The sequence below is a fragment of the Pristiophorus japonicus genome, chromosome 11 (genome assembly GCF_044704955.1).
Source record: "Pristiophorus japonicus isolate sPriJap1 chromosome 11, sPriJap1.hap1, whole genome shotgun sequence".
NCBI classification, from domain to species: Eukaryota; Metazoa; Chordata; class Chondrichthyes; family Pristiophoridae; genus Pristiophorus; species Pristiophorus japonicus.
This window is the reverse complement of record NC_091987.1, coordinates 68,716,148-68,730,470: the sequence shown is the minus strand read 5'-3', so window position 1 is coordinate 68,730,470 and position 14,323 is coordinate 68,716,148. Positions and strand designations below refer to the sequence as shown.

The following is a 14,323-nucleotide window of genomic DNA, read 5'->3' as shown; positions in this document are numbered from 1 at the left end:
CGACTAATAAAGATTTCCCTCAGTTCCCCCTCCTTACTAGACCCTCTGACCCCTTTTATATCCGGAAGGTTGTTTGTATCCTCCTTAGTGAATACAGAACCAAAGTACTTGTTCAATTGGTCTGTCATTTCTTTGTTCCCCGTTATGACTTCCCCTGATTCTGACTGCAGGGGACCTACGTTTGTCTTCACCAACCTTTTTCTCTTTACATACCTATAGAAACTTTTGCAATCCGCCTTAATGTTCCCTGCAAGCTTCTTCTCGTACTCCATTTTCCCTGCCCTAATCAAACCCTTTGTCCTCCTCTGCTGAGTTCTAAATTTCTCCCAGTCCCCAGGTTCGCTGCTATTTCTGGCCAATTTGTATGCCACTTCCTTGGCTTTAATACTATCCCTGATTTCCCTTGATAGCCACGGTTGAGCCACCTTCCCTTTTTTATTTTTACGCCAGACAGGAATGTACAATTGTTGTAATTCATCCATGCGGTCTCTAAATGTCTGCCATTGCCCATCCACAGTCAACCCCCTAAGTATCATTCGCCAATCTATCCTAGCCAATTCACGCCTCATACCTTCAAAGTTACCCTTCTTTAAGTTCTGGACCATGGTCTTTGAAATTACTGTTTCATTCTCCATCCTAATGCAGAATTCCACCATATTATGGTCACTCTTCCCCAAGGGGCCTCGCACAATGAGATTGCTAATTAATCCTCTCTCATTACACAACACCCAGTCTAAGATGGCCTCCCCCCTAGTTGGTTCCTCAACATATTGGTCTAGAAAACCATCCCTTATGCACTCCAGGAAATCCTCCTCCACCGTATTGCTTCCAGTTTGGCTAGCCCAATCTATGTGCATATTAAAGTCACCCATTATAACTGCTACACCTTTATTGCATGCACCCCTAATTTCCTGTTTGATGCCCTCCCCAACATCCCTATTACTGTTTGGAGGTCTGTACACAACTCCTACTAACGTTTTTTGCCCTTTGGTGTTCTGCAGCTCTACCCATATAGATTCCACATCATCCAAGCTAATGTCTTTCCTAACTATTGCATTAATCTCCTCTTTAACCAGCAATGCTACCCCACCTCCTTTTCCTTTTATTCTATCCTTCCTGAATGTTGAATACCCCTGAATGTTGAGTTCCCAGCCCTGATCATCCTGGAGCCACGTCTCCGTAATCCCAATCACATCATATTTGTTAACATCTATTTGAACAATTAATTCATCCACCTTATTGCGGATACTCCTTGCATTAAGACACAAAGCCTTCAGGCTTGTTTTATTAACACCCTTTGTCCTTTTAGAATTTTGCTGTACAGTGGCCCTTTTTGTTCTTTGCCTTGGGTTTCTCTGCCCTCCACTTTTCCTCATCTCCTTTCTGTCTTTTGCTTTTGTCTCCTTTTTGTTTCCCTCTGTCTCCCTGCATTGGTTCCCATCCCCCTGCCATATTAGTTTAAATCCTCCCCAACAGCACTAGCAAACACTCCCCCTAGGACATTGGTTCCGGTCCTGCCCAGGTGCAGACCGTCCGGTTTGTACTGGTCCCACATCCCCCAGAACCGGTCCCAATGCCCCAGGAATTTGAATCCCTCCCTGCTGCACCACTGCTCAAGCCACGTATTCATCTGCGCTATCCTGCGATTCCTACTCTGACTATCACGTGGCACTGGTAGCAATCCCGAGATTACTACTTTTGAGGTCCTACTTTTTAATTTAGCTCCTAGCTCCTTAAATTCGTTTCGTAGGACCTCATCCCTTTTTTTACCTATGTCGTTGGTACCAATGTGCACCACGACAACTGGCTGTTCTCCCTCCCATTTCAGAATGTCCTGCATCATGATCAGATCAGCCATGATCTTATTGAATGGCGGAGCAGGCTCGAGGGGCAACATCCTCTCAGCATCTATCCTGTCAAAGCCCCTCAGAACTTTATATGTTTCAATAAGATCACCTCTCATTCTTCTAAACTCCAATGAGTACAGGCATAACCTGCTCAACATTTCCTTATAAGACAACCCCTTCATCCCAGGAATCAACCTAGTGAACCTTCTCTGAACTGCCTCCAATGCAAGTATATTCCTCCTTAAATAAGGAGACCAAAACCGTACGTAGTACTCTGGGTTTGGTCTCACCAATACCCTGTACAGTTCTAACAAGACTTCCCTACTATTATACTCCATCCCCCCTTGCAATAAAGGCCAACATTCCATTTGCCTTCCTAATTACTTGCTGTACTTTCATGCTAACATTTTACGTTTCATGTACAAGGACCCTCAGATCCCCCTGTACTGCAGCATTTTGTAATCTCTCTCCATTTAAATAATAATTTGCTCTTTTAGTTTTCCTACCCAAGTGGATAACCTCACATTTTCCCTATTACTCCATCTGCAAAAATTTTGCCCACTCACTTAACATATCTATATCCCTTTGCAGACTCTTTGTGTCCTCCTCACTACTTCCTTGCCCACCTATCTTTGTATCGTCAGCAAATTTGGCTACAATACACTCCGTCTCTTCATCCAAGTCATTAATATAGATTGTAAATAGTTGAGGTTTACGAACATAAGAAATAGGAGCATTGATCCCTGTGGCGCCCCATTAGTTACAGTTTGCCAACCTGAAAATTACCCATTTATCCCAGCTCTCTCTTAGTTAGCCAATCCTCTATCCATGCTAATATATTACCTCCAACACCGTGAGCTCTTTTTCTGTGCAGTAACCTTTTATGTGGCACCTTAACGAATGCCTTTTAGAAATCCAAATACACTACATCCACTGGTTTCCTATTATCCACCCTGCTTGTTACATCCTCTATTTACAGGACAATACATTACAAAACATACCATTTTGTCCTTGTACAAGACCTTTGGTTAGGCCTTAGTTACAATACTATGCCAACTTTGGTCTCCTCACATGGTGGCTTTGAAAAGGATGCAGAGGAGGGCCGCAAGATTAGTTCCCAATTTAAAGCACCTTAGTTACCAACATAGGCTTAAAGAGCTGGGTTTCTACACTTGAGAGGCATAGACTTAGGGATGATCTGATTGAGGTTTATAAGATGATGAAGGGACTAGATTGGTTTGTACTGTCAGTTTGTGTCAACTAAATAGATTAGGGAAGACCAAGGGTCAAGCTATATAAGGCTAAAAATACTTTAGATGAAATAAGGTGTTTCTATAAGAGTTGGCATTATATAACATTAATCAAGGCCAGAGTGGCCTCCTGGACTAGTTATGATCCTCTAAAGGGAGGACGGAGAGGAATTTTTCACATTTTTTTCTGTAATCCACCAGCGTCCCAGGAGATTACATGGCTTTCAGGTGTAGTGGGGAGTGTATATATTGTAATGCCTTGGCATCACAACTGTGCGAACAGGTTGGATGGACCAGTTGGTCTTTAAGAAAGGATATTCTTGCATTGGAGGCTGTTCAGAGAAGGTTCAGTAGGTTGATTCTGGAGATGAGGGGGTTGACTTATGAAGATATGTTGAGTGGGTTGGGCCTATACACATTGGAGTTCAGAAGAATAAGAGGTGATCTTGTCGAAACATATAAGATAATTAGGGGGCTCGACAAAGTGTATGCAGAGAGGATATTTCCACCCATAGCCGAAACTAAAACTAGGGGACATAGAGTAAGGGACCGCCCATTTGGAACTGAGATGAGGAGGATTTTTTTTCTCTCAGAGGGTTGTAAATCTATGGAATTCTCTGTCCCAGAGAGCTGTGGAGACTGGGTCATTGAATATATTTAAGGCGGAGATAAGACAGATTTTTGAGCGATAAGGGAATAAAGAGTTATGGGGAGAGGGCAGGGAAGTGGAGCTGAGTCCATGATCAGATCAGCCATGATCTTATTAAATGGCGGAGCAGGCTCAAGGGGCCAGGTGGCCTACTCATGCTCCTATTTCTTATGTTCTTATGTTCTTATGTACCTAAAAGTAATTTTTTGAAATGTGTCAAACACCATTTTGGCTCAGGCAACATTTAGCTATCCAGAGCATGCAGCAGAAACAGACGTTAAAGTTCCTTAAAAATCAGGGTACTACGCCAGTTTCACAACTCCATTTATCAAATTCAGGTACAAATGGGCAGAGCTTTGCGGTGTATGTACTATGTATACCACAAAGAATTAGTAATCTTGTTTCAGTGTGTATATGAAGCGGAGGGAATGAGTCTGCATTAATGCTGTGAACATGTGGAGTCTTGGGCTTCCTGAAACTTGCTTTATCACGAGGCTTTGCTGAGGTAGAAAGCCACAGGATCACATGACAGTTGGTTCTTCTCCTGGTTCCACCATACTAACTGGAACTGCTGATATGGTGGAACTGCTTCAATATCATGATCCTTGGGAGTTGAGGGAAGCCTGCTCTGAGAACAGTTCTTCCTCGTGGACTGAAATTTAAAAGCTCCGAGGGATAACCTGAAGAGAATGATCCAAATATGTGAAGCATCAAACTTTCACACTGGAAGGAAACCAATGGTGTAGAATGGGAGTACAAATCCATTCAACCCAGATGCAAAACGCACTATTCGGACTGAATTAAACTCATGGATAATAGTACACAAATGGAGATTTTTCAAGTGTGCAGCTATGCGATACTGAAATGCATTTTTCTAACATTACATTTTCTTCACTGCATGTTTTTCTCATTAGAGACACCTTCTGTAAAAATGGTGCCAGATGAAACACATTATTCAGAGTCCTGACACGCGAAATACGACTGCAACCAATTGTTTTGAATAATATATCACAACTGGGATCAGTTTGAAAGAGAAGCCTGCTCATAATTTCTATTTTGCTGAAGCTTGAGTACAGATACTGTCAATAAACAGAAACCTACTTTAATAGTCAGTTAAAGGTCCGTTAATGAGATACTACAATGCTACTACTAATGGAAAAATTCAGTCAAATTAAGTTTAAGTCTGTCAGCCTGCAAAGTATCATTTTAAACTACCTTCAACATAAAAACTTACATCTCGATATACTTTAAACTTCTGTCAAATAATTACAGCCTGGCAATGCTATTAAAAAACTGTGGCTTCATCAAAGGGAATGTTGCACATTTGATATTACCCTGTAAATACATGCTGAACACCACATTAACGGAGGCAATCACTGTAAAGCCAAGAAACACTAACCTGTCAGATTCCCCTTGGCATTGTAGGATCCCCAGTAGGTTGCTTCTGTGTTAGGAGTGTGACACTCGTATTCCCCTGTATCTCCCAGTTGTAGATTGGTAATGTGCAACAGTACTGAGTCCCCATCAATTCTCTCAACGTAGACCTCCCTATTCCGTACTCTGCTTTCATACACAGCGTAGGGGTAGTCAGGGTCATTCGTGCTGACTATCTGGATTTGTCTTTCAGGTGCAGAAGGCAGATAGATTGACCACTCAAAGTTCTGCTGTGTGGAACCCGAGTACCCGGACACGTTGCACCAAACAGTTATGTGGTATCCTTCGGCTCTGACCAGGGGGCCTTCCTGGACCTGGACATGTCTTTGAGCAGCACACATGCCTGCAAAAATGAATTTATATAGTTAGAAGACAGGATATTTCTCAAAAACACACAATCCAAACACTTAAATCAGAATTCTGCTTCCCTTCCCCTCACCCCTCTCTCTCCCCCACCCCAATTTTCTCTTCTCTCCTAATGGCACTGATTCTTGTTGAGATAGGACTCCGTCAACATCAACCACCATCTGAGACCTTGCCAACGGGACATTCTTCAAATGCCAATCTAGAAATTTTCTTCCATAACCCAGTGACATAAGGCTAGCTGTAGTGTTCTGCATGGAGTCCCGGCTAAGGTCACCTAACTGCACAGGTTAGGAAGCTGGAACTTCTGCTCTGTACAGTTTGATGCCACACCCGGAGTGCACTTACCATGTTTCAAGGACACCCTCAAAGCCTCCTTGATAAAATGCAACATCCCCACTGACACCTGGGAGTCCCTGGCTAAAGACCGCCCTAAGTGGAGGAAGTGCATCTGGGAGGGTGCTGAGCATCTCGAGTTTCATCGCCGAGAGCATGCAGGAAACAAGCGCTGGCAGCGGAAGGAGTGTGCGGCAAATCAGTCCCACCCACCCTTTCCTTCAACGACTGTCTGTCCCACCTGTGACAGAGACTGTAATTCCTGTATTGGACTGTTCAGTCACCTAAGAACTCACTTTTAGAGTGGAAGCAAGTCTTCCTCGATTTCGAGGGACTGCTTATGATGATGATGCACTTACTACTAAGTCATTGGAGAGATAGGATTATGATTTTTAACAAGTACACTGAACTGATCTTAACTAGAAATCAGCTAGCATAAAACATTTATTTTTTGGATTTAAGACTATTTTATCACAATAATTGATAAACCAATAGAAGTATATGAAGTGCTGCTTTAAAAGGTAGACTTCCAATATGTTGAAAATTGAAGTTTTATTTTGTGTAACTTTGTGCCATGGATCTGAGCTCACTTAATCAGATTGAGGTAGCTGTTATTTTATTAAAAGGAGAAATGGTGCCCTATTACATGATGATCAACTTGGTGAAGATGACAGTAAGAACATTGTGGCTGAATTTCTGTGGGGTTTCCATTGTTTGTCTGGGGTTTCCATGGATCTTCTGGTAAAGTTATGGCAGATGATTGGGAAAATCCCCTGTACAAATTTTGATGCAGGCTTTTTAAAAAAAACAATTCGATGTCAAATTCCACCTATTCAAACTTCATGAGTGACGCACAGTTTTGACTTGATGTAAATATTACTTCAATCTAATATCATGTTCTGTCTTCAAGTAGTTGACTTAAAAGGTGGTGAGGAAGACACTTTTTTTTGCCTCTGGCCAATTTTCTCCTCTCTCTTCACCTTGCTGCAGTGCGTCCGCATGCTCGACACGAGACTCCCAAAACAAGCGCTCTACTTGGAGCTTCGTCACGGCAAGTGAGCTCCAGCTGGGCAGAGGAAATACTTCAAGGACACTCTCAAAGCCTCCTTGATAAAGTGCAACATCCCCACCAGCACCTGGGAATCCCTGGTCCAAGACCGCCCAAAGTGGAGGAGAAGCATCTGGGAGGGTGCTGAGCACCTGGAGTCTCGTTACCGAGAGCATGCAGAAATCAAGCGCAGGCAGTGGAAGGAGTGTGCGGCAAACTAGGCTCTCCACCCACCTTTCCTTCAACCACTGTCTTTCCCACCTGTGAGAGGCTGTAGATCCCGCATTGGATTCTTCAGCCACCTGAAAACTTGCTTTTAGTGTGGAAGCAAGTCTTCCTCGACTCCGAGGGACTACCTATGATGATGATGATGATTGTTATTCATGTGTGAACCGTCACTCTGAACGTTGACCGTGGGCAGCACTGCAGCCAAGTTCAATCCTGTCCTAACCAGTCTCACTCTCCCGTTGTCTCTCACACACCCGCACCCTTCAAAAACAAAGGGTATTAAGGCCAGAGAATGCTGGAAATACTCAGCAGGTCAGGCAGCATCTGTGGAGAGAGAAACAGAGGTCGATGACCTTTCATCATTTGTGATATCTGTTATGTATTGATGCTTGGGGTCACCAGATACCAGAGGGCGCCACTGTCGGAGGTCATTGGGTTCTTTGCGCGGTCACTGGTATCTCAGCACGGGTACTATGTCACACGGGTACTTTGGGCGCAAATAAAGTTGGATCAGCTTTACAACTGAGGCCGTTTACAATAACAAGACTCTTGAGTCATTACATTTGGCGATGAAGTAACTTAAAAACCTTCGCATGTACAATGGGCACTATTGGAATTCTGGAGAGACTGATTGAGGGTGAGGATTGGGCGGATTTTATCGACCGTCTGGATCAGTATTTCGTGGCCAACAAAATGGAGGGAGAGGCTGACGCAGTTCGGCGCAGGGCGGTTTTCCTCACCGTTTGTGGTCTGAAAATTTATGGCCTCATGAAGAACCTTCTCTCGCCTTTACATCCAACGGACAAAGAGTACGAGGATTTGTGTGCTTTAGTGTGTGACCATCTTAAGCCAAAAGAGGGGATCATCATCTCAAGCTATCGCTTCTATATGCATGTTCGTGCTGAGGGCCAGGATATGTCTGGATTCGTCGTCGACCTACGACGTCTTGCTGAGCCGTGTAAGTTCAGGAACATGTTGGAAGACATGTTGCGAGATTTCTTCGTGATAGGCATCAACCATGATGTAATTCTCCGAAAGTTATTGGCCGAAGAGAAGCTGGATTTGAGAAAGGCTTTCGCGACTGCCCAGGCATGCATGACGACTGATGATAATTTGAGACAGATATCATTGAAGAGACGCAGCTCTACGGCAGGTACTGTAAACAAGATTGTGTTGTCTTCTGGCAGAGCTGCTTATGGCAGGGCCTACTCGACTGCTTATATGAAACCTGTAGCTGCTCAGAGTCCGGCAAGTGGTACGAATCTGACTTCACCCTATTGGCGTTGTGGGGGCAATCATTGGCCTCATCAGTGTCGGTTTAAACAATACGCCTGTATTGGCTGTTCGAAAGTGGGGCATCTTCAGAGAATGTGCCCACAACTGAGCAAGCATGCTGCTGCTCATCACATTGTTGATGATGACCAGTCCAGTGCTGGCCCGGATACACAACCCGAGGAGGAAGTGTATGGTCTGTATTCGTTCTTGGCAAAGATCCAGCTGATAATTGTTAATGTGAAGCTGAATGGTGTGCCTGTATCAATGGAGCTGGACACAGGTGCGAGTCAGTCAATAATGAGCCAAAGGACATTCGACAAGCTGTGTGACACTGAGGCTGTGAAGCCTAAGCTGAGTCCAGTCAATGCCAAGTTGCATACCTACACTAAGGAACTCATACCGGTGATTTGCAGTGCAGTGGGACTTTTTGTCTACAACAGGTGTCCTTTTGGAATTCATTCGGCTGCAGCCATATTTCAAAGGAATATGGAGAGTCTACTGAAGTCTGTTCCTAGAACTGTTGTGTTTCAAGATGACATTCTGGTCACAGGTTGCGACACTGCTGAACATCTGAATAATCTTGCAGAAGTCCTACATCGTCTGGACAAAGATGACAATTTCGTCAGGCTGAAATGTTCGAAAGTTTTCATGGCACCTGAAGTTGAATTCCTGGGGAGGAAGATTGCTGCTGATGGCATCAGGCCTACAGAGTCAAAAACCAATGCCATCAAAAATGCACCCAGGCCTTAGAATGTGACGGAGCTGTGTTCATTTCTTGGGCTGCTCAACTACTTCGATAATTTCTTACCCAGACTGGGCACTTTACTAGAGCCACTGCACATGCTACTCAGAAAAGGCGACAACTGGGTCTGGGCTGTGTCTCAAGATCGAGCCTTTGAGAAAGCTAAGAACCTGCTCTGTTCAACCAAGTTGCTTGTTCATTATGATCCATGTAAGCGTCTTGTTTTGGCCTGTGATGCTTCATCATATGGGGTTGGCTGTGTACTCCAACAAGCAAATGAGTTGGGTAAGCTACAACCTGTTGCGTATGCTTCGAGAAGTTTGTCAAAAGCGGAAAGAACTCACAGCATGGTAGAAAAAACTTTGACCTGTGTGTATGGGTTCAAGAAGATGCATCAGTACCTATTTGGTCTTCATTTTGAGCTCAAAACGGATCACAAGCCACTCATTTCATTGTTTTCAGAAAACAAAGGTATTATTACCAAGACATCATCCCATATTCAAAGGTGGGTGTTGACATTGTCTGCCTATGATTATGTTATTTGTCATAGACCTGGTACTGAGAATTGTGCTGATGCCTTTGCCCACACCTGAGATGGAGATGCCTCAACTTGCAGATCTACTGTTAGTAATGGATGCTTTTGAGAGTGAAGGAACTCCTGTCACTGCTCAACAAGTTAGGATCTGGACCAGTCATGACCCTATTTTATCAGTTGTGAAATGTTGTGTCCTCAATGGTGATTGGTCTGCAATACCTATGGAGATGTGTGATGAGACTAAACCACACAATCGTCGCAAAGATGAGCTGCCCATTCAGTCAGATTGTTTACTGTGAGGTAATCGTGTCATCATGCCTAAGAAAGAGAGAGAGAAATTTGGACGTGAACTACATAGCACTCATCCCGGTATTGTCATGATGAAAGCCATTGCTAGGTCTCATGTATGGTGGCCTGGAATTGACTCTGATCTGGAATCAGGTGTGCATCAGTGCAATACTTGCATGCAGCTACGTAAAGTACCAGCGGAATCTCCACTGAGTCTTTGGTCATGGCCATCTAAACCATGGTCGAGGATCCACATCGATTCAGCAGGCCCTTTCCTGGGAAAGATGATTTTTGTTGTGGTGGATGCATATTCAAATTGAATAGAATGTATTATGTCATCCAGTACATCTACAGCTACTATTGCCTGATATTGTTGTGAGCAACAACGGATTTTGCTTCACAAGTCTTGAGTTTCAGGAGTTCATGAAACTCAATGGTATTAGACGTGAGGTCAGCTCCATTCAAACCTGCTTCTAATGGTCAAGCAGAGCATGCTGTTCAAATGATCAAGCAAAGTATGAAACGTGTAACTCAGGGTTCATTGCAGACTCGTTTGTCATGTATATTGCTCAGTTACAGGACAGGACCTCATACGCTTACTGGGGTTTCCCCTGCTGAACTGCTGATGAAGAGAAATCTCAAGACTAAGCTTTCTCTTGTTCATCCTGATTTAAATGATCGTGTTGAAAACAGACGTCAAAGTCAGCAATGCCACATGACATCTCTGTCAACGATCCGGCTTATGTATTGAACTATGGTCAAGGTCCAAAGTGGATTGCCGGTACTGTTACAGCCAAGGAGGGTAACAGAGTGTTTATTGTCATGCTCAAGAATGGGCAAACATGCAGGAAACATGTTGATCAGGTCAAACTGCAGCACACAGATGAACTGGAACCATTTGAGGAAGATGCAGTCAGTGACCAACCAACCACTGTTCATTCATCATAGGACTCTGCTGTCATTACTGAACCTGGACCATCAGTCTCTGATGCGGTCATTACCACTCCCATCAGATCTATTACTCAGTCTTCAGTCACAACTGACTCAGAACATGCGAGCAGAACTAAAGTTGAACTGAGACGATCAACCCGTGAGCAGGAAGTCCCAGACCGTATTAATTTGTAAAGAGACTATTATTAAGATCTTGAAAGGGGGATGTTGTTATGTATTGATGCTTGGGGTCACCAGAGGGCGCCACTGTTGGAGGTCATTGGGCTGTATGCGCATGTGCGCAGTCACAGATATATAAGCATGGGTACTATGTCACGCGGGTACTTTGGGCGCAAATAAAGTTGGATCAGGTTTGCACCCGAGGCCGTTTACAGTAACAAGACTCTTGAGTCATTACAATATCCTTACATCAACCCTGGCTGAAATCTGCCATGGGTGCATTCGCACTACAACTGCCTGATTTCTAGTTATAACTGGTTTCGCTTTGCACTGACACTACAATTAGAAATACAGCTTAAATGTAAAGTCAGGGTTAAGCAGAGCGAGACTCCATGGAGGAGGGTGTCTCATTCAATTTTGCATCCAAGTCAATTTGGGCCTTAATATCCAATTGACACTGCAGAAGTGGAGTCAGTGTGAAAACTTGAGGTGTAAATGCATCACAAATTAGTTCAGATGAGGATCAAATAGGCCTGTGTAGCTCTGCTATTCATTGGCCAAACTCACTGAGCATTCACAGGAGCTTTAGTGAGGAATGCATGATAACAAATGTCTGACGTTTCCACTTACTCTCCTGTCTCTATCAACATCACGGTTGGAATTTTCTAAACGGCAGGCTACACAGACAACAATTAAAGAGTGTTTTCAGGAACTACATGTGTGCATGAGACAAAAAAGGAGTCCTCCATTGATTAATAGTGTAAATAGAAGCAGCTCTCCACATGGACTGACAGTGCCCAAATATGAAAAGATAATTTTATTCGTGCTAATAAAACAGATCACAAACCGAAAAAGGTGAGAGGAGTCAATGGGGAACTAATAGCTTCAACTCTTATTCTGGGAACCTACATTTTAAATCCTTCCTTTAATTAACATTAAAATTTCAGGTATTTACAATGCGCGATGGCTCACTGATTCTTTGCTTATGGTGGTGCATGATGTGGAGATAGCAAAGAAAGGGTAAAAGGGAAAAAGGCAATTTAAAAAAGAGTGGCATCCTGAATTGTTCTGAGGCTGAGGGGATGTGAATCACGGTGTTGGGATTGGCCCAAGCAGGGTCTGGGCTTCAGGTGATGTGAATCAGAGAGTCAGGGTGAGCCTGAGCGAGGTCTGGGGATTGAAGTGATTCAGGGTCTGGGGCCGAGGTGATTCAAGGTCTGGGGCCGAGGTGATTCAAGGTCTGGGACAAGATGATTCAGGGTCTGGGGCCGAGGTGATTCAGGGTCTGGGGATTGAGTGATTCAGGGTCTGGGGCCGAGGTGAGTCAGGATCTGGGGATTGAGGTGACTCAGGGTCTGGGGATTGAGGTGATTCAGGGGCTGGGGATTGAGGTGATTCAGGGGCTGGGGATTGAGGTGATTCAGGGTCCGGGGATTGAGGTGATTCACGGGCTGGGAATTGAGGTGATTCAGGGGCTGGGAATTGAGGTGATTCAGGGGCTGGGGATTAAGGTGATTCAGGGTCTGGGGATTAAGGTGATTCAGGGGCTGGGAATTGAGGTGATTCAGGGTCTGGGCATTGAGGTGATTCAGGGGCTGGGAATTGAGTGATTCGGGGTCTGGGAATTGAGGTGATTCAGGGTCTGGGGACTGAGGTGATTCAGAGTCTGGGAATTGAGGTGATTCAGGGTCTGGGAATTGAGGTGATTCAGGGTCTGGGGACTGAGGTGATTCAGAGTCTGGGAATTGAGGTGATTCAGGGTCTGGGAATTGAGGTGATTCAGGATCTGGGGACTGAGGTGATTCAGAGTCTGGGAATTGAGGTGATTCAGAGTCTGGGAATTGAGGTGATTCAGGGTCTGGGAATTGAGGTGATTCAGGATCTGGGGACTGAGTGATTCAGGGGCCGAGGTGATTCAGGGTCTGGGGATTGGGATGATTCAGGGTTGGGGACTGAGGTGATTTTGGGTTTGCAGACAGTGCTGTGAATCAAAGTGTCAGGCCGAGCCCGAGCAGGGTATATAGACTCATGTTTCTAGGTTAAATTTTTATCAGACGTTTTAGTTATTTCCTCAACATGAATTTCAAAGGAAAGAGTTAACTGCTACCAAATTCACATTTTATTTTACAGGAATTATATGTAGAAACCTTACTCAAAAAAGAAAACCATAAATATATTTCCATTCCCATGCAGCTTGCTGATATGCCACTCATTTTATTCCCTCTTTTTCCAAGTTACAAATATGAATACAGCTGCACAAAGCACAATACCAAAGAAGACATCGAGAATCATTTCACGGCACCTGAACATTTATTGCTGTGTGCAGTCAATCCTTGGTGACTTGTTATTGCTTAAATAAACACTCAAGTCGTTATTCATCCTGCATCCTCCAAAGCTAGACAGAACTATAAATTTATTACAGGATTGATTGAAGAAACACATCAAGCTCACTATTTGAAACTGTTGAAATAAACAAATAAATCAGCCGGCAAGAATTAAATATTCCTGGTCCGTGCCCCCAAAAGTTACGTTATTAGCAAAGCTGTTCTCCCCACCTGAGCTCTCTTGACAGTTCTGATAGCAATCATTTCCCTTCAACTTGATTCTATTTATTCTTGCAATTGTCTCTCCTCGTCTCATACTGGGGGAGGGGGGGTTGCGTTCCAAGGTCACTCACAGCACTGCAGTGTCTCACCCATGTGAACATTCTTCCTATAGTAGATAGGGATTACTGACATCATGGCAGAGCTTGACCCCGTCCTGCACATTCCTCATTCCTGCAGCAGTGGATTGTGATGGGGCGGGGGGGGGGTATTTTTACTTTAATAAAATGAGTGTGTTTGGGAGCGGGCGGGTGGTTAAAAGAGATGAAATGGACAGCGGGCCAGGGAACCCGCCAACTTCCGTTTTTCACTGAAGCGCTTTTAGTTGTGCGCGAGACATTCCCACGGGAGAGGCAGGTTGGCAATTAAAAGATGTGAAGGGGCAATTAAGAGCTGTTTTAACTGCAGATTTGAGCTTTAACTCTGAGTGCACAGGTTTTCCGGGCTTCCTGGAACTCGCCAGTGAAAGCAAGACGAGATGGCAGCATGAATTGTGGGAGCTGACCAAATAACAGGCAAACAATCCTATAAGTACTCAGACCTCACACTTGCTTTCTGCCGAAGTGATAGGGCTGGATTTTCGGCTGGCTTGCGCCTCAGTTAGCACCCCAGAGG

General features: G+C 44.3%; 1 protein-coding gene across 2 annotated transcripts in view; it reads right to left on the bottom strand.

The window, feature by feature from the left end:
- The window catches only part of igsf3 (immunoglobulin superfamily, member 3), a 190,545-nt gene that overhangs the window by 104,564 nt on the left and 71,658 nt on the right, over positions 1–14,323 (bottom strand). The window contains exons 1-2 of one of the 2 annotated variants that reach the window (XM_070893491.1): positions 13,408–13,483; positions 5,146–5,523 (exon numbers count right to left, since the gene is read on the bottom strand). In XM_070893491.1, coding sequence (XP_070749592.1) covers positions 5,146–5,521 — 376 coding nt within the window. In that variant the 5' untranslated portion in view covers positions 5,522–5,523; positions 13,408–13,483. Of the gene's footprint in view, positions 1–5,145; positions 5,524–13,407; positions 13,484–14,323 lie in introns of those variants that run through there. The other variant, XM_070893490.1, reaches the window with a different exon arrangement.